The 18,705-nt window shown below is 53.2% G+C and overlaps 1 protein-coding gene across 7 annotated transcripts in view; it reads right to left on the bottom strand.

The window, feature by feature from the left end:
* TOGARAM2 (TOG array regulator of axonemal microtubules 2) overlaps window positions 1-18,705 on the bottom strand; it is a 55,825-nt gene that overhangs the window by 9,375 nt on the left and 27,745 nt on the right. For 5 of the 7 annotated variants that reach the window (XM_037813139.1, XM_037813138.1, XM_037813141.1 and 2 more), the window contains 10 exons: window positions 16,595-16,739; window positions 16,203-16,367; window positions 12,643-12,796; window positions 12,002-12,107; window positions 10,910-11,145; window positions 9,044-9,202; window positions 5,459-5,576; window positions 4,985-5,079; window positions 3,337-3,580; window positions 2,226-2,442 (listed from right to left, as the gene is read on the bottom strand). In XM_037813139.1, coding sequence (XP_037669067.1) covers window positions 2,226-2,442; window positions 3,337-3,580; window positions 4,985-5,079; window positions 5,459-5,576; window positions 9,044-9,202; window positions 10,910-11,145; window positions 12,002-12,107; window positions 12,643-12,796; window positions 16,203-16,367; window positions 16,595-16,739 — 1,639 coding nt within the window. The remainder of the gene's footprint in view (window positions 1-2,225; window positions 2,443-3,336; window positions 3,581-4,984; window positions 5,080-5,458; window positions 5,577-9,043; window positions 9,203-10,909; window positions 11,146-12,001; window positions 12,108-12,642; window positions 12,797-16,202; window positions 16,368-16,594; window positions 16,740-18,705) is intronic. The other 2 variants (XM_037813140.1, XM_037813143.1) reach the window with 1 other exon arrangement.

Here is an 18,705-nt window from a genome sequence, read left to right as displayed (position 1 = left end):
GCAGATGAGGCCCATTCCCAGAGGGAGCGTGAGCCCACCCTTGGTATTCTCTGGCAACCATGAATTCTCCATGTTGGTAACTGAAATCTCTCATGCTAGTGTTTGGACAGGTTAACTCCACTCCTGACTTACGCGAATGTATAAATCTGCTGGTCACTTCCAAAATAATGTTGCCTGTTGGCCTGAAAGCCTGTGGCCCACAAAGCCCATTGCTTCACCAACTCCAAAATCACCTGGAGCCGAGACACCCTTTGGGCTCTACGGGAGACTTTGCCAGGTATTTCTTGGGTCCCATTCATCCTTTGGAGGCCAGTGGCACTCCAGCCCTAGCACTGACCTAAAGATTGGAGAAGAAAACAGTCAGTCCCCCTTAGGCCTGCCTCCCTTTGCCCCCTACTAGCTCCTCTGGCTGGTGGACCAGATGGGATACCATGAGGATACCATGAGTCCTACCAAAGAGACCCTGTCCGGAAGGAAAGGAGAACCACGGGCATCCTTCTTGTAGCTTCACCCTTGCCTTCAGAGTTGTCCAATCCCAAAGGCAGGCCCTTCCCAGGGCCCCCCTTTCCAGGGGGACCAGCCCAGGAGGGTACAGCTAGATACCAAGTAGAGGGGCCCAAGCCTTGTGACCATGTGAGCCCTGGAGTTCCTGCATGTCAGGGAAGCTGGCCTGGTGCCAGAGTGAAAAACGCAAACACCTGGAGGGGGAAAGAGTTAAAAGTTTCCCTCCCCAGACAAGGGTGCTATCCTCTTCAAATAGCTAAAGCCTATTTTGGTTGGTGCAGGTTTCCCAATAAATCCAGGGCCCGCGGTGATTTACCAAGAGCCTTGGTTACTGGCAGCAGCAATTGCACTTACCTAGAGCAACTCTGAGAACAAGCCATAATTTAGAGGTGGATTTATATTGTTTGTTCTACAGCAACAAACTCAGCAAATCATAAATTCCCTCTGAGATGAAGAAGGGAAATTGACAATATTTATGAACTCAAGAGGTGGAGAAGGGCCTGACCAGGCCTTTGATTTGTGACTGAAACTTCTCCCAGAAGCTCCAACCAAGGACAAAGCCTCCGTCCCAAGCCCCGGGGAGCTGGGCTCCGGCCAGGGAGCAGTGATGGGAGAAGGGGCAGGTGTGTTTCCAGCCCACCATGGGGATGGTCTGTAGGTGCGGAAGGAAAGACAAAGCTTCAGTGTCCATCTGGCTACACAGCAACAAGGCAAACAAAGGCAGTCCCAGTCATACACTTTCTCACATCGACACAGAAACTCTTTCAAGAAACTCACAATTCTTTTGGCCTGGACAGAAGCCTGCCCATGTGTTGCTTTCTCACATACACCAGAAGGTTTGAACTTACACCTCAGTCTAGATACTGGATACACTAAAAATCGCCTTCTGATCATCCATGAAGAGAATGGGAGAATACAAGGAGAGGCCCCAGAAAATTTCACCTAATGTTTGAGAATCAAGATGTGATCCTGCAAAAGCACATAAAGAACTGAGAAGTTCTCACCTCTCCTGACGCTTCTCCCAAAGTTCCCTCCTTTTTTTCTTTTCTCTCCTCCTCCAACTCCTACTGTACCCTCCCTCCCTGCCCATCACCACATATCCCCCCATCTCTGAGCTCTGGCCCCAAACAACATTCCTAAAAGGCCACACTCATCCATTCCATGCTCAAAAAGCCAATGGGGTTCCAGCCCGACCCCTGAGCCAGGCAATCAAGGTGGCACCTCACCTGGCTCCAAAAGCCGTGCCCTGCTGTCTCACCAGCTTCCCTCCTTGTCCCCACAGAAGCTACATGCACTGCTACCATCTCTGCAGCTGTAGCAAGTGCTGACAAAACTTCCCCACTCCTTCCTCACAATCCCAGCCTGTTCTTCCTTCAGTGCCCACCTGGAGCCCACCCCAGCACTCGTGGCTCACTGGCTCCCCTGCTGAGCTGTTTTTGATGCTGACCAAGTCATTTTCCTCCTGGGTCCATGAGGCTTGCTTGACTAGGGAATCTCCAAACCTTCTCTGATTCTAACCAGCTAAGAAGCATGGGTGGGTGTGACCTTAGGGGTCCCAGAAGGCCCACCCCTGCCCTCCACAGCCTTTGCAGAAGCACTGGGCCTACGAACCAACCAGTGCCTTTAGCCCCTCTCCTGATGCCTAAGCAGGAGGGGGTGGAGTGGTGAATGTAGGGAGCTGGCTGCCTCTCAGCGCCAAGTAGCTGGGGCCGGGGGCTCACCCAGGCTCTCGAGCATGGCATCCAGCACAGCTGCTGCAGCAGCGTAGATCCCCGGGTTCTTGGAGTTGAGGTTGTCTGCCATGGCAATGATGATGGAGAGCAGCATGGGGTGTAAGCTGTCTCCAAGGAGGGGAATCATCTTGGCGAGGGACTCCAGTGCCCACTGGTTCACTTTCTTGTTGGAATCCTGGAGCCTTGGAGTGAAAGCATCAAAGACCTATGGAGGAAACAGAAACCAAGTGCCCGTGGGCACTGAGACTGGGCTGGGGTCCCGTGGCGCCAGGTACCTTGGTATTCACCCAGCCCAGCCAGCCACCCTCGGAGGAAGCCCACCTGCATCCCTGACAAGGGCCATCCCATGGACACCAGAACCCATCCTACAATGGGGACCTCACCTCTGCCAAAAGGTAGGGACAAGAGAGGAGGAACTGATGTGTCCTGAGCACCCACTGCAGGCAAAGCCTTCAGGCCTCTTGTCAGGTACCCTGTACTGTTTCTTTCATTGAATGATTTTAACAACCCAAGAGGCAGGCATGATCACCCCCACTTTACCAGTGGAAAAAAGTCAGATGCTCAGAGAGGTTAAAGGACTTGCCCAAGGTTACATGGCTATTAGGTAGCTTGGTTGGAAACCCGGATCTGCCAATTCCAGCCTGTGTCTTAACTACTCTGCTACGTGGCATGACCATAGCTGCACTCCCAGAAAAAGCAGACACCTGTCCTGGTTTTCAGCCCACAAGAGGCCTGGATCTACTCCTAACCCACCCATCCAGCCTTCCAGCTGCTCTGCAAGCACATAACGGACCCAGAAGCAGACCTGAGGCCTCAGCCATGGCCACCAGTTCCTCTACCCCCACCCTCCCTATCATAACTCTGCCAGAGGGATGAGAGACGCCAAGGACATCTCTGTGTGGTTGCAAGATGCCTGGCAGGAAGCAGGGCCCCCATCCCCAACCCTGGTCATGACAAATGCCCATCTGGGCAGCAAAGACTTATCGGGCTCCCTTAGACCTGAGGGCTTGGCAGCGTCCAATCTTGTTCAGGGTTTTCTGAATTAAAGCTGCACCTGCAGGGGAGGTAGAGGTGGGAGGGCAGGGGACAGGGCACCCACCTGGACCAGGTTGGCAGTGATGAGCTCCGGCTTGGTCTTGCAGTGCTCAAGGAGCCGCCCCACGCCCTCCATCCGAGACTGGCACTCCTTGGCCTCCAGCAGCCGTGTCAGCTCCCGCAGCTGCTCCACCGTCTCCAGGCCACCCCTTATGGAGGAGCGCAGCCCCAGCAGCCGGGGCCCATTGGAGACGAGCCTATGGGGAAGGAGCATCTGACCCGCGCAGCCCCAAGGGATGGGCACACACCTGGGGCAGAGACAAGAGTGTCATCCCCAACTTAGTCCACCCGCAGGTTCTCCACCTGCTGCTTGGGGAACACTGGCCTAGGATCTCTGGAAACCCCTTCTCTCAGGGGCCAACAACAGGTTTCCCTAGAGCCTGGTCCCCTTGTCAGAGGTCAGAGCTCTCTCTTTCTGCCCTTTTGTTCTCTGTCCAGAAGACATGCAGAGAATGGGGGGAAACAAAGCTTAGAGTGAGGGGTCAGCAATCCACAAAAGCATGATTGGTGAATGTTTAATCTTAACAGAGAGGAAAGATCTTGGAGGTAGTGCCCAGTGTCTTCCTGATGCCAGGATCCTGAGCCCTAGTTTTCTGGTTCTGCTCAGCCTCCTCCAGTAACTGGGAAACGTTGAGAAGCCTTGTCCCCTTGGGTCGGGACCACATGCCCATCCTGTCCCCCTGGCCTGTTCCAGCCACCATAAGAGCAGCCGTGCAAACCCCAAGCCCCTCACCCCAGCTCAAAGCCTGGGTCTTTGAGCTCATGCCCTATTCCTGGGCCCCGACATCATTCATTCTGTCATCCTATGGCCCTTCGCACACTGGGTGCCAGGGTCCGTGTAGATGCAGAGAACAATGGGATGAGAGACACGATCTCTGCCCTTGAAGAGCTCACACCAGCACAGAGAGATGTATGAAGAAAAGGGACAGGCTGTCCTCCCCGAGGACATGGGGCACAAGGTGTCAGAGAGAGCTTCCAGGAGAAGGTGAGGCAAGCCAAATCTTGTAGTTGAAATAGGGATATTGCAGATGGGGGCATCACTAGGTAAAGGGTCAGCATAAGCCAAGGGACAGGGACAGGGAGAGGGCAGAGGGCCAGGGCACACGAGCTGCTCGGGTCCTGCTGAGACAGGATGTGCGGGAGGTCACCCTTGAGGAGGTAGCCAGGGGCTTCCCCAGATGACCTGCCGAGGAGCTCAGATCCTCACGGGGCATCGCAGAGGGTTTCAAGCACAGGAGTGACCCTCGATTCCCGCTTGGTTTTGGTTTCTAACCTCCCACAGCACCCACCCTCCAGCCACCCAGACCAGCCCATTCTGTCTCATCTGCTTTTGTCCCAGCTCAGTCCCCAAATTAAAGGACCTGCTGATCTAAGTGCACGGGAGAAACTCTGGGCCCCCAGAGAGCCCGGCCAACAGCACATCCCCTCATCCCTCAGTACTTGCGGAATTGCACCTGCTTAGCCGAGACCACAGGAATCAATTTCTCCTGGCAGATGCCCCTGAGCCAGGATTTGGTCTCACCAGGATATGGGATGGGAGAACAGAACCTATAAATCCACCAACCAGATCTCGGCACAGCCCAGGCCCCCCCAGCCTCCCCAGAGCCACCCCTTCCTGGATGCGGAGCCCAGAGAGACGAGAGCAGCCCTACCCCTCCTCGACGGGCAACCCGTTCTCACACACCACCAGGCTCCTCGTCACCTTGCGGCCTCTGGCGGATGGAAGTTCATCATTATCTTCTATTCCCTTGAGAAACACACGGGGAGCATGAGTCATCAGTGGCTGCCAGGCACCCAGCACAGACCGTGCAAGAGAAAAACCCCTTCCCCTTGGGAGGACTTCAGAGGGCACCTCTGAGCCGTCCAGGGCCAAGGAGTATTCGGGGCAAGGATCGACATTTAACAGATGAAGACGAGGTGGCCCCAGAGGCTCCAGAAACAAGGGCAGTGAGGGCAGAACCAGGCAGACAATTAGGGAGAGAATCACGTGTCCCCCCGTCAGGGGCCGTGGATGAAATTAAAGCCTCTGGAACCCACTCTCCATGTCCTTGGCCAACATGGGGGCTGCCAGCTCAGCCTGGATCCCCAACCCCGAGACGGTGGCCCACTGCACTGCCGACATTCACCCGCTGCTTAATGGCCGCCATGACTTTCCGCAAGTCGTGAGACGAGAGGGACTGCTTCAGAAACGCGTCAAACTTCGCATTGGACATCAAGATATTCACCATCTTCCGGCCATAAAACCTGCCAGACGAGAAAGAGAGGAAGGTAAAGAAGCAGCCACAGAAATGCATCATAAATTTGCTTTACAGCTTTACAGTCTTCTAATTGTAATAACAGTCTTTAATACTTTTGCTAATTATGAAAGTATGCTTACCCAGGTAAAATTCAGAAAAGAATAAACATCATCCATAATCCCACTACCAAGAGAAAACCACTATTAAATCAATTATTATTAATTATTAATATTTTCTCCTAGTCTTTTTTCTATGCTTATGTATGTTTAGTTGATATATGAATGTATATACAACCTATATCCTGTTTTTTTTTTCATTTTACTGTTAATCGTCTTTCCATGCCATTCAAAAGTCTTCATAAACTTTCTTGTTCGTGGGTACATAATATTCCACTGAGTGGCTCTACCAAATTGTGCTTAACTTTTTTCCAGTATGGGGCATTGAGAAGGCAGAGGATGGGCAGAGTGGGTCAGCTTAGGAGTGAGTGTTCAATCCTCCCTGGTGGACAGTGGGGGGCAAAGGAGGGAATCTAGGAGGACTTCATGGAAGATGTGACCCTTGGGTTAGGACTCAAAAGATGAGTAGGAGTTCACACGTGGTATGGGATTGAGGAGTAACTGGGAAGAGGAGGCCATTCCAGGGTCCATGGCATCCTCTGACACGTCAGCAGGCATGTGCTTGGAGAACAGCAGGCGGGGAGTGGGCCCAGGGGTAGAATGGGCTGGAGAAGAAGGTGGGACCCAGTTCAGAGAGGTAGGCTTTTGCCTATAGGCACCTTTCACCTATAGGCAGCAGTGTGGAGGACAGGTCACTGGAGACAAGGCCAGGGGGCAGGGGAGCTGTTAGGAAGCCAGGCAAGAGACTCTGAAGGCCTGAAATGAGGTGATAGAGTGAGGTAAGAGGAGGTGGTCAGACATAGGAGTTGTCAAGGGGGTCTTTGTAGCTGATTGGAGGTGAAACCTGAAGCTGCTAGAATTATATTTCAGTTGACCTAAGACTCCATCAATTCCTTACTTTCCACTAGGGAAAAGACAAAAAGAAATCACTGGCAATTTCTACTGCCTTCCATTAAGCTGCCCCATGTGTGAAAGGCAATCCTTTTCCGAGTTATCTCAGAAACAAAAGGCAACATTACTTGTGGGTATTTTCCTTTCTTAAGTCAGGTAAAGTATCTGGTTGTTGCTTTGCAAGAAAATGTGGAATTGTGTTCACTCCTTGAACAACCAAATGTTTGCTTCATTAATATCTAATTTACGCCCCACTGCTCTATTGCCGTGGCTTTTCTCACGCGCAATAACTTTTCATTTCAGTGCCAAATAATAGGGTAAGATTCCTAAGAAAATTAAACAGAGTTAAAGTCAACAATTCTCCACAAAGCATCCAAAGTGATTTTTTAAGAGTAAATCAAAAAACTAACAAGCAAAGAAAGGCTCATAGTGTAGATCCTACAATATATATAAAACTTAATTAAACAGTTATACAATGACTAAGTTTGAGAATGTGCAGATAGTCTAAACCAAATCATAATTGCCTCTGGAACACCAGCAATTGTGAGACCCCTCTGACTGTAAGAAGCATGCCAATTTCAAAGATACTACAATGTGTAAAAAAAAGAAAAAAAAATGTGTCTTACAAACAAGGAAATATGAGTTTCCCCACTTTGCATCTTGGGTGACATTTAACAATAGAGAAGCGAGCTCAGCAGAGGAGCAGCAGAGTTTGCTGGTGGCTGGAGACACCGGAGGGGATAAGACCCCCTGCGGAAAGCCAAGAGAAGGGATCAGGACCAACAACACACTCGAGCAGTCGCCTGCTTTCAGAGGGCCGGCAGGGTGGAGAAGTCCACCACGGAGGGGCAAGGAGCACCAGGAGAGCACTATGCCATGGAACCCGGAAAGCAAGGGGTTCCAAGAGGGAAAACACAATGCAGTCAACACCGTGCAATGGAAGACAGAGGTCAGAATTGAGAGGGGTATGGGATCTGGAGACTGAGATCTTAATTTCCATCCCTAAAACCTGACTTTTCCACCCATATTCTCTATTTCAGTAAATGGTGCACCATCATTCATGGAGTTACTCTGTTTAAAAACCTAACAGTCTTCTTTGATTGCTCTTTGAAAGCCTCACCACCCACATCCTATTGTTCTGCTTCAAAATATACCCAGACCCCTCTACAGCTCTCCCCAGTTCTAGGCTCCAGCACCTCTGGCCTGGACCAAGGAGTAATCATCTCCCTGATGTCCCTCCTCCATTCTGCAAACCCCCACCACCACCACCACCACCAATCAATCTTCCACTGAGCCATCCAAAGGGGTGTTGTTTCAAAAAGCCAAAAGACTAGCAAGCATGTCAAAAAACACTCAAAGTCACTGGTCATCAGAAAGCACTCTGACATGTCAAGAAGCTATCATGCATACCCAAGAGATCAACAAAAATTAGAAAACCAGATATTGCCACACATTAGCCAGGTAGTACGGACACAGGCGCGCATGCTCTGCTGGAAGGAGGTGGACAGCTACAACCTCCTGGAGAGATTCTGGCTGTGCTTCGGCTGTTTAAGTCCACACTCACCCCTGACCCAGCAGTCCGGCTCCCAGGCCTGCTTCCAAAGACAAGCTCCATAAGGAGCCACGGAGGACGATAGGAGCAGCCCTGTCTGCAATGGTGATGAGTGGGGGGCTACCACTCATTGCCCCCTGCCAGGGTGCAGCACTCAAACCATACTCCATGGGGATTCACCGAGGGGGATGCAACCTAGAAGGCTGCGCGGATGGTGCCACCTCCCCTCACCTACCCTTTCTGACCTTTCCCTTCTGTGAACACCGAGCTCGCTCCCATCTTGGGACCTTTGTGTCATGTCCTTGGCTCAGAACGTTCTCACTGGGATCATCAAACAGCTGGCTCCTCCTGGTCACTCAGCTCTCAGCTCAAATGACACTCCGAGGAAGACCTTCCCCAACCCCCACTCTAAAGTGGCCCTCACCTCCACTCCCCATTAGATCTGCCTTCATTTAATGAAGCGTTAAATCATTAAAGGGTTTTCCCCTTTACATCCCTTATCTGCATCCAAAATTATCATAATGCTTTGTTCATTTATTATCCATCTCCCCCAAGTGGAGGTAAACTCCAAGAGAACAGGGGCCTAATTTTTCTTATTCAGAGCTGTATCCACAGTAACAAAAAGAATGCTGGTTAAATATCTCCCAAAAGAGTGGATGGTCTTATAGAGAATGCAGCTTGGGTGGGAAAGGAACAAGACCCAGATGGCAATGGATGGAGGGGTGAGTGGAGGGTGAGGACGTGGGGGACGGGAGTAGCAGCCATTCTCTGAATGGGCCTGGTGGCTACGACGATGGGGAGAGAAATGGGATGGCCGCTGGAAGGAAGGCACCCTGCTTCCGTCCATATGACAGCACCCTCCACACAGTGCCCGGGCAGCTGCTGGCAACTTCCCTGCCCTGGCCCTGCCGTTACCTGGTGTCCTGGTTGGAGTCCTGGGCCAGCCTCACCAGGTTGTGCACCAGCAAGTCTGTGCTGTCCCTGCTGCCTGAGAGAAGCTTCTCGGCACCCATCTGCTCCAGGACAATCAAGAGGTGCTCGGCTGTGCATTTGCGGACCAAGGGGTTTCGGTGGCTGCAAGGAAACGCGTCACTGTCAGCCAAGTGATGCGGGCGTGGGGGTCTCCGGACTGACACACAGACTCCATTGCAGACCTGGGCTTCATGCCAGTGACGGGCTGCAAATCTGTGCTGGGTGGAATAAAGGGCTCTTTGGAGAAAGACCAAGCACTTCCTGCTATTAGGATCAAAGAGGACGACAGCAGCGAAGGGGGAGGAAGACCCACCGATCTCTTTGCCTTCCTGAACGCCAGAGTTCCACTGTGCCAGACGCGTGCTCCCATCTTTTCTCTACCTAGAAAAGTCCTTGCCAACCAAGGCATCCTTCTCTTCCTCCCCCAGCCTCACCAGGCAGAAACAGGTGCTCCCCTGGGCAGCACAGCCTTCGTCTGCTGGGAAGCTCGGTTGCACCCATGTGGTTCCCTGGGGTCTGGGAGCTCCCTGGGAGCCAGGACCAGTCGACTGTGATGACTCCCCAGGGCCGAGTGGGTGCCTGGCACACGCCTGACACTCAGCAGGTACTGAGTGCACGTTTGTTGAACTGAGGGAGAGGGAATGAATGGGTGGTTTGCTAACCATCACAGGTGGAACCTGAATCCCAACAAGGGAAATCCGTCAGGATGTCACCACTTTCTTTTTCAGCTTTTTCAAGCAGGGTCTGTATGGCCACAGCCCATCAGGCCACGCAGACCCCATAGAGAGCTTTCTCCTTATGGCACCACCCCAATGGTCCCCAAAGAACTGGCAGGGAGTGTGTCTCAGAGGCTCTCCCTACTCAGAGTGTCTCTGCATTTCTGCAAGTTCCCCAGGGGAGTTCACAGGCACAGAGCCCGATTCCAGGCTCCCCTGGGGTCACCTGACCCGGTTCTGAACCATGATCACGCCTCAGTTTACCCTGAGCCTGCAGGACCTCTGTGCCACGCACTTTCATCCATCGTCCCACATCAACCCTGCAAGCTCCCATCATTCTGCACGTGAAGCTGAGGCAAAGGGAGGAATCCAGAACACAGTGCAACTAATTTCTCTCATGAGCATCTGCAGAAGCACTTGACACAGGTTAGGTGTGTACACGCTGCTCCAAGTGCTCTTTCATGAATCATTCATTTACCCCTTGTAACAACTAGACACCACTAGTATCCCCATTCCACAGACGAGGAAACTGAGGTGCAGAGTTCGTGGCCCTCAGGGATGTGAACCCAGACAGCGCGGCTCTGGGAACCTCTTGCTTCCCACTATGCCATGATGAAGTTGGCCGAGGTCCCGGGGCCGGTGCAGGGGCCGGGGGCACAGGTGAGACCCTCCTATGTACACGGGATTGATCACGGGGCTGGAGAGTCTGTTGGCCTCTTGGGGCGTAAGGCTGGGAAAATGCTTCTGGTTTTGCTTTTGCTTTGGGTTTTTACTTGAGGGGAAAGGAAATCTGGCTGCAGAAAGGCCCCCATGGTAGCCAAGGACCTCCCTCAGCCCCAGGAGGCGAAGGGGAGGCGGCTGGAGTGGGAGAGTTCCTGCCTCACTCTGCAGCGGGGTGTCCTGGGGGGGCTGTTACCACGGCCATGGGCAGTCACCAGCCTCGGAGCTGAATGGCCGGAGCTCAGGGCCCTTCTTCATTCTGCTCCATCACCTGTGCCCCCAAACCCTCCACAGTCCGCCGCCCTCCCAGCACCTTCCACGGCCTCCTCCCTTCCCGACTCCCCCCACCCACAAACCAGCGGCCCCCACGTACTAGACGCCGGCGGCGGTGAGGGCCAGCAGGGCGCGGGCGGGCGTCACACTCTCCACCACGGCACCCAGTGCCCGGCGCGCGGCCCTCTGCAGGAACTCACTGGTGTTGGCCATCCGCTGCAGCAGGCAGCGCGCGACCCCCTCGGCCTCCTGGTCCATGCTCCGCCTCAGGGCCCGGAAGAGGTCCCCCAGGGTGCCGATGGCCAGGCGGGACACCCTGGAGCGCAGGTTCATGACCTGGGGGAGAGAGGGGAGAGGGGCCCTGCCAGGGGCTCCAGAACCTTCCACGTACGGGGACCTGCACGCCCCCACCCCCAGCTGCGCCACCTTCACCCCAGGCCCAGGCCTTGCCCGGCTGGAGAGGAAAACCCTGCAGCCACCCCGGACAAAGCAGTCGCATTTTATCCCAATGACAGTGACAACTGCTATCATCACCACTATTTATCATTCTCATTTTTAATTCCATTGGTATCAGTATCCCCTGATACGTGCTCAACAATTAGTCTTTGGAGCTACAAATAGCATCCAACTTGAACTTCACAACTACAGTGAGCAGTAGGTAATGGCATCCGTTTTGCAGCAGAAGAAACCAAGCCTGCAGGCTACATGCAGAAGGGATGGAGCTGAGAAAGCCCGGGCCCTCCAAGCCAAGCCCGCGGCCTCCGCATCCCTCACCTCCCGTTCCCAAGGGTGGGACGCCACCTTCACCTGTGATAAAATGCATCTTCTTGCCCCTCTGGGGTTGAATGGGCCTGGGAAATGCTACCAGTGCCCTGAGGTTGGGGGTCTGGCCCAGGACACCCCACCACTCTGAAGGCATTTTGAATGCAGAGGATAGGGCAGGGCTGTGACGAAGGACACAGGATTCTGATGGTGTAAATGCCAACAGATTTTAAATAAGGAGACCCCAGGCCTCAGTTTTCCAACCTGGAGAATGGACAGCTGTCTCCCTTAGTGGCCAAGGGCTGAGAAATACATGGGGGATGCCCATGCTGCGGGGCTCTGTTGGCCCCTCCTGGCTGCTGAGCGACCCCTGGGCAGTGCCAGGGGGTGGGGAGGGGAGGGCACAGCGCACACCGCCCGGGAGCCTCACCTCCCCAGTCACGGCCAAGGTCACGTCGTGCAGCCTCCCGGCGAGGACGTCCGCGTGGCAGGCCGCCAGGCGCCGGAGGCTCGCCAGGCCCCTCTCCTTCATCTGCCTGGGAAGCAAGTGCAGGCCTCGAGCAGGTGGGGGTGGCTGTTCCCTCCACGACCAGGGGCGGCCCGGTTTCCCCCTTCCTCCCGGCAGCAGGGGCTGGCCTCAGGGGACACTCGGGCCTGAATTATTACCGTTCAGTGACAGCCACTTTGTGAGGCCCCTGGCTGGCCCTCAGCTCTGGCTGTGCTGGGATGGAGCCCACCTCCAAACCTGGCTGCCCTCCACGGCTCCCCTCCAATGTCCTGGACCCCCAGTGGGGAACTTGCCCATGGCCCAGGCCCTGTGCCCCACCAGCCCGAGGGAGGAACATTCAGAGCGGATGACATTTGATTTAGAGACACAAAGGGCTGTGACCTGTGGGGCCCACAGCTGTGGACTCAGATTCACCCGGCCCGGGTGTGCCTCAGAGGGGCCTGTGGGGAGGGGCCCGGGGCAAACGCAGGAAACTACCCCCACAGCCCCACAGCCCTCCTCCTGCAGAACCCGAGTGGGGTGGGGAGGGCGGCTGGGGGCTGGGGGGAAAGGCGTCTGCTCACCAGTCGCTGCTGCTGAGGCCCTGGAGGGCATCCACCAGCCCCAGCTCTGGGTTCGAGAACGGTCTCAACTCCTTCAAGGCTCGCAGGTCCAGCTCCTCCTCCTCCTCTTCCCATTCCGGAGACCCCAAAGTGAGCACCGCAGGTAAGGAGTTCGCTGCACCCGCAAAAGGGAAGAGAACATGGCAGGCGAACAGGCAAGAGGCTCAGCCCTGGGGGTGCAGCACCTGGGCCCACCCCCAGGGGGACACGGGACGAGGGGGCTGGTGAGAGCTGTGACGCCAAGGACACCGACCGACCCTCCCCTTTTGGGGACCCTTCCCATTCCCACCAGGCCCAACCCGGTGACCATATTACAAACAGAGAGGCAGCTTTGGGACATGCTGCTGGGTGTCACGTGACAAGGCCCAGGAAACCAGCCGCTCACCTCCCAGTCCTCCCATGTCCGTGGTGGGGGGAGGCCCAGTGAGCCTCGACGGAGGACCCCAGACCCCATACTCGCTCTTACCCCATCCCCACCCAGGAGCCCGTGCTCTCAGCCCCTCCTCTCACATCCCCACTCTCCCTCCTTCTGCGGAGCTGCCCTTGAGCAGGGAGGAGGTCCTAGGGCAGAGGGTGGAGGAAAGCAGAGGCTCAGGAAAAGGCCCCGGACTTGGGGTGGCTAACCGGCACCCACATGGCCAAGGGGCGGCCACACTTCCAGGGACCAACGGCAAGTACGGGTGTTATTAAAAATCAGACCACGTTTTCCAGGCTCTCCTTCCTTGGGGACAGACACTAGAATCATGAAACCCTAGAAAAAGAACCAGAGGAACCTACTGGAACGCCCTAATTAGTTGAGGTGTCAGAGACCTAGAAAGGCCAGGGCCCCTCCCCTCTCCACGGTCCCTCAGCTTCTCCGAAAGCGGAGCCGGGACAGTCTCCTCCGACTCCAGGGCTCTCGCTACTACATCTCACTTTCTGGATTGTTCTATTCAGAAGTTATCTCTACCGGGATGGTTTTTTCTTTTTTTTTTTTTTAAAGTTCTAGGGGTTTGGGGAAAAACAAATTTAATTGTGGTAACATATCTACAATGTAAATTTTCCCATTTTAACCATTTTCAAATATATAATTCAGTGGTATTACGATCACAATGTTGTGCTACCATCCCCACCATCCATTACCAGAACTTTTGGGAGGATTTTCAGGCAGGTATATCCAAGGGGTCTTGGGGAATCCGATTTAGGAGGCCATCCTTTATTTAAAGCCAAGACACAAAGTCCACCTTCCTGGATCTCCTCTTAGCCCTGCCCCTGCGTGTGAGGTCTCTTAATAAGTCCACTAGGTCACCCTCTGGTGGGCAGGAGGTAACAGCCCACTCCATGTCCTTCCCTGGGCGACACGGAATGAATTAGATGCCATCTGAGGTCCTCTAAAGAGGCACTGACATAGGGGGAAAGTAACTCGGTCCCCAACACCCCCAGCCCCGCCCCAGCCTCACCCTCCAGTGACATCAATGTCCACCTAGAATTAACACACACACACACACACACACACACACACACACACACACACACGGTTAAAATGGGAAATTTTATGTTGTGTCTATGTTACCACAATAAAAACTTTCTAAAAACCCATACAACACAAAGAGTAAACCCTAATGTAAACTATGGACTTTAGTTAATAACATTATCATAATATTGGTTCATCAACTGTAACAAAGACACTACACTAATGCAAAATGTTAATAATAGGGAAACGGTGTGTGAGGGAGGGGGGACCAGGGGAACTGTGTGCTTTCTGCACGGGTTTTCTGTAAACCTACAACAGCTCTAACACACACACGGCACCAGCAGAGGGGCACCAGCCTCCAGCCTCTCGAGGGTGGGGTTTGTGTTTTCCTTTGCCTAACCCCTCCCGTGACACCTGTTCAAATATGTTCGTATCTATACCTTGTGTCCCAGTAATCTCCAGCCTGGGACTACATCCTAAGGAAATAATCCTTAATAGGGAAATCGTTCTTTGCACACACAAAACAGGGAGTTCAGGAGACACAGCTGACTTCACCTAACCAACCAGGTTTCCTGAAACAGGCCAGAATCTTAGGGGATTTACTGAGAAAATCAGGAGGATGACCAAGTTTATAATCCTCAATGTCTGTCCTTTCCAACTAGACCAAAAAGTAAAGGCAGGTCCAAATTTGGAAAATTCTTTGTTCACCATAAGGAGAGAGAACGAGGAAGATCAGCTTCCAGTGCAGTCGCAAGAGGAGATTCATTGTCGGCTTTTTTTTTTTTTTTTTTTTTTTTTGGTCTCTCACCCAGTGAACCCGCCTGCAGGATTCCTTTCACCCACTCGCCTGCACACACACCTACACAGCAGGTGACATAACGAGGCCATAACAGACCGCCCTGAACCGACAGTCGCCCATCATCTGGAGGGATTCGGGTCTCTGGCCTCGGTTCTGCCGTCTACACCACAAGTGGGTTGGGTTAACAGATCAGCATTTCCTAGTGCCAGCCATTCAGTTACCACTTTCATGATTTTCTGCTGTTTTCTCTGAATTATCTATACTTTTATTTACATACTTTTCTTCAAAAGTATTTTGAAGAAATACTAAATAATGTATTTTAAAAGGAAATTTTATGTCAATACCATAATTGGTAAACCAATATCATTTCTCATAAATAAATTGATGAAGATTTACAATAAAAATAAAACAACACTATAAACTCTAGCTATAAAATTATAGCCAGCTTCCCATCTCTCTGAGCCTGAAAGAGGCTCTCTTTGCTAATAAAAGGGGGGGAAGGTGGGGTGGGAGAGATTTGCATGTCGTACGAGAGTAGGAGAGATGGTCCTTGCTTCAAGAATTTCCTCAGTGATGGAATCAAAAGGATAGAAAGAGAAGTGAAAAGGGAGGTGAGTGGAAATTATTTGTAGCTCAAACATGTTGCTCTAATCTGCCATCATTGCCCACATCCTGCACCTAAGGCAACTCTGAACCAGGTTGATTGTCTCCGACATTTTTTTAGCAGGAAAATTTTTTCAGATGAAATCGCATATGGGTGCCCAATATGCAAAAATGTGAGGTAAAAATAGAAGCTCCTCTGGTAGGAAGGGAACATCCCCTTGGCCCCCTCCCCGAGGCATCACAGTGGAAACTTTGGGCTCCTCCGATCCCATCCCTGCCTGGCCTGACATTTTATGAGACATCAGGCAGGAAATCAAGCTCTGCCCAGAATCCTCTCCTCCTGGAGCTTCCGGTTACTTCCTTGGACTCTGTTTTCCAGTATCCTTTGGTCCTGGTGCCCTGGTGAGCCCCTAGGACGTGTCAGCACAGGCTGGGAGCAGCTGCCCAGCACCCACAATTCCCATCCCCAGCCCACCTGGCAGGCACCTGAGTCCCAGACACTGTTGACCTCTCTCTGGCAAGGTGCCCACCTCTCGGGCTGCCCGCTGGTCTGATGTGGGCAGCAGGCAGCAGCAGAGCAGTCAAGGTCACCTTCGCCATGCCCCAAAGAATCCCAAGGCAGCCCGGGGAGGGGACGCGCCCCAGCCAGTCGGGCCCGGGCCCCACCTGATGCGTGGCGGGCAAAGCCGGGCTCCTGCTTGCTGACGGGGATGCTGGGGAGCGAGGACCGGTTGGCGCGCTTCCTCAGGACAATGCCGGTGTTGTTTCTGTGTGGACTGCTCAGCCCAGTGGGCACAGACAGGGTCCTGCTGCCCCGGAGGGGAAGGAGGCCTGTGCAGGCAGAGACAATCCTAGGGCTGAGCCGGTCCTGCCTGCCCAGCACCCCAGCGTCCTCCTTTGGAGACAGGCCCATTGGTGGGCTACATGAGAGTAGACCCCATTCCCTCTCCAGTCTCAGGGAGGGCAGGGGAGGGAGCTGTGGACAGCCTCTCTTTTGTAGGTTGGGAACCCAAGAGGTTTCCCCAGGTCGAGGGAATCCTACCCCCAGCATCCAGTACCTTCCTTCATCAGGGTTCTCCCCGAGCCCAGGTTCTGGGAAGCGAGCTCCCTCTCTGGCTCCTTCACCCTCTGAAACAGCTCCATCTCCTTCATCTGCTTCAGCCGCAGCTTCTCCTGGGCAGACTTGGAGATGGTGACTTGGAGCTGGCACGGGTTCAAGGCAAACTCCGTTATCCTTGGGGACTCCCCCGCACCCCCGGGGCCCAGGGCACTGAAGCCATTCAAGAAGGAAAACGGCCACTCCAGGCACCTGGTCCTGGTTCTGCCCTCCACCCCCATGAGCTGAGGACCCTTTAGTGGCCTCTGCTCCATCTGATTCCTGAGCCTGTGATTCCAGTGGCCTTGAGGCCATTTCTAAGATGTTCCACCAGCTGTGATCTGCCCTCAGAATCCTATTCAGATGTCACCTTCTTCTCCCCAGTCCCACACCCCATGGCCAGGCAAAGCCATGCATTTCCTTCTCTGGACTTTCTATACCTTCATGCATTTGATCAACAAAACTGTGAGTGCCTCCTAAGTGCCAATCACGATGCTGGGAGTGAACAAAAGAAAAGTCCTTGCTTCCAAAGAACTTAGAGTGGAGGAGGCAGTCAATAAACAGACCAATCTACAATGACAGGCAGTAAGTGCTCAAAGAAAGAAAAGTAAGGAGGCAGAGGGTGACGGGGCTTCCATTTTAGATAGGAAAGCCAAGGGGGGTCTGCAAATGTGAACTTGCAGCAGAGACACAAATGAACTGAGGGAGCAGGTCATGCAGATTCCCAGGGCAGCAGGGACCAGAAACTGCAGAGGCCCTGAGGCCGGCTGTGGTTGGGAACAGAAGGAGGACACCGGCTGGAGCACTCTGAGTCAGAGGAGTGGCCTGACACAGGGAGGAGGGACGGGGGCAGGATCCATATCACCTGGCTTCATGGTCCATGGAAAGGACTTGGGCTCTTTCTGTGAAGGACACGGAAGCCACTGAATATTTTGTGCAAAGGAGTGAAGTAACCTGACTTTCATGATTGGGGGATTGGAGGAGGGGGTTCTCTAAGTATTTTTTTAAATAATTTTTTATTTTGAAATAGTTTAAGACTCACGAGGTTGTAAAAATATACCCGAGAGTTCCTGTACCCTTCATGCAGCTTCCTCCAACAATAACTTCCATAATCATAGGAAATTCTGATTTCCATTTTTAAAAGGCTCATGCTGGCAGCTGCATATGGAAGAGTCTGGAGCAGACACCAGGCTGGAAGCCAGGAGAGCAATTAGGAAAGAGCCTCCTGCAACAGTTCAAGCAGGAGGTAACGGGAACGGTGAAAATGGGCAGATTTCGGACACGTTTCAAAAGTAGAGCCCACTGCTTTTGCTGATGTGGGTTGTGGTGGAGGAGAAAAAGAGAGGAGGCAAGAATGGGCCCAAGATTTTCTCCCTGAGGCACTGGAAGGCTGGAGTTGTCTTTTATAGCCAATCACTGAGAAGGGGCCCTGGAGAAAGAGGAATTTGGGGGGATGAGGATTCAACATTGAGTGTCAGACACAGTAAGCTTGAAGAATCAGTTAGAGACCTAAATGGAGATTCTGAGTAGCAGTTAAATATACAAGTCAGGAGGGCAGGGGAAGGTCTGGGCTGGAGAGGGCAATTTTGGGGTCTTCAGCATATACTGAAAGCCATGGACTGAGGGATAAACAGAAACAGACAAGAGGCCAGAAGGCTGAGCCCTGGGGGGCACCAACATCTAGAGAACAGGAGGATGAAGAGGGACCTGCAAAGGACAGTCTAGAAGGAGCTGCCTTGGCTGCAGGTAAAGAAGCCATCCCTACACCTCCATCCCTAGATGGAGAATTTCCAGGGTGAGCAATGAGTCCTGACAAAAGCTGCAACTAAATCAAGTCAGAAGAGGAGTGAGGCATGCCTGCATTTGGGGAGACTGCAATGGGCAGTCTCAGCAGGGTGGTGGGACGAAGACCTGAATAGAGAAGACTCAGAGGAGAAAGGGAGGAGAGGAGTGGCAGTAGTATTGTGCATGCTTTGTTTTGTTTTCTTAAAATAAGAGAGACAGCAGAGAGCTAATATGCTGATAGGAGTGGTCCAGTTGAGAGAATACTGTTGATGCAAGAGAGAGAACAAG

Source organism: Choloepus didactylus, chromosome 20 (assembly GCF_015220235.1).
Source record: "Choloepus didactylus isolate mChoDid1 chromosome 20, mChoDid1.pri, whole genome shotgun sequence".
NCBI classification, from domain to species: domain Eukaryota; kingdom Metazoa; phylum Chordata; class Mammalia; order Pilosa; family Megalonychidae; genus Choloepus; species Choloepus didactylus.
Note: the sequence above shows the minus strand (reverse complement) of the source record. Positions and strands in the feature narration are given on the sequence as shown.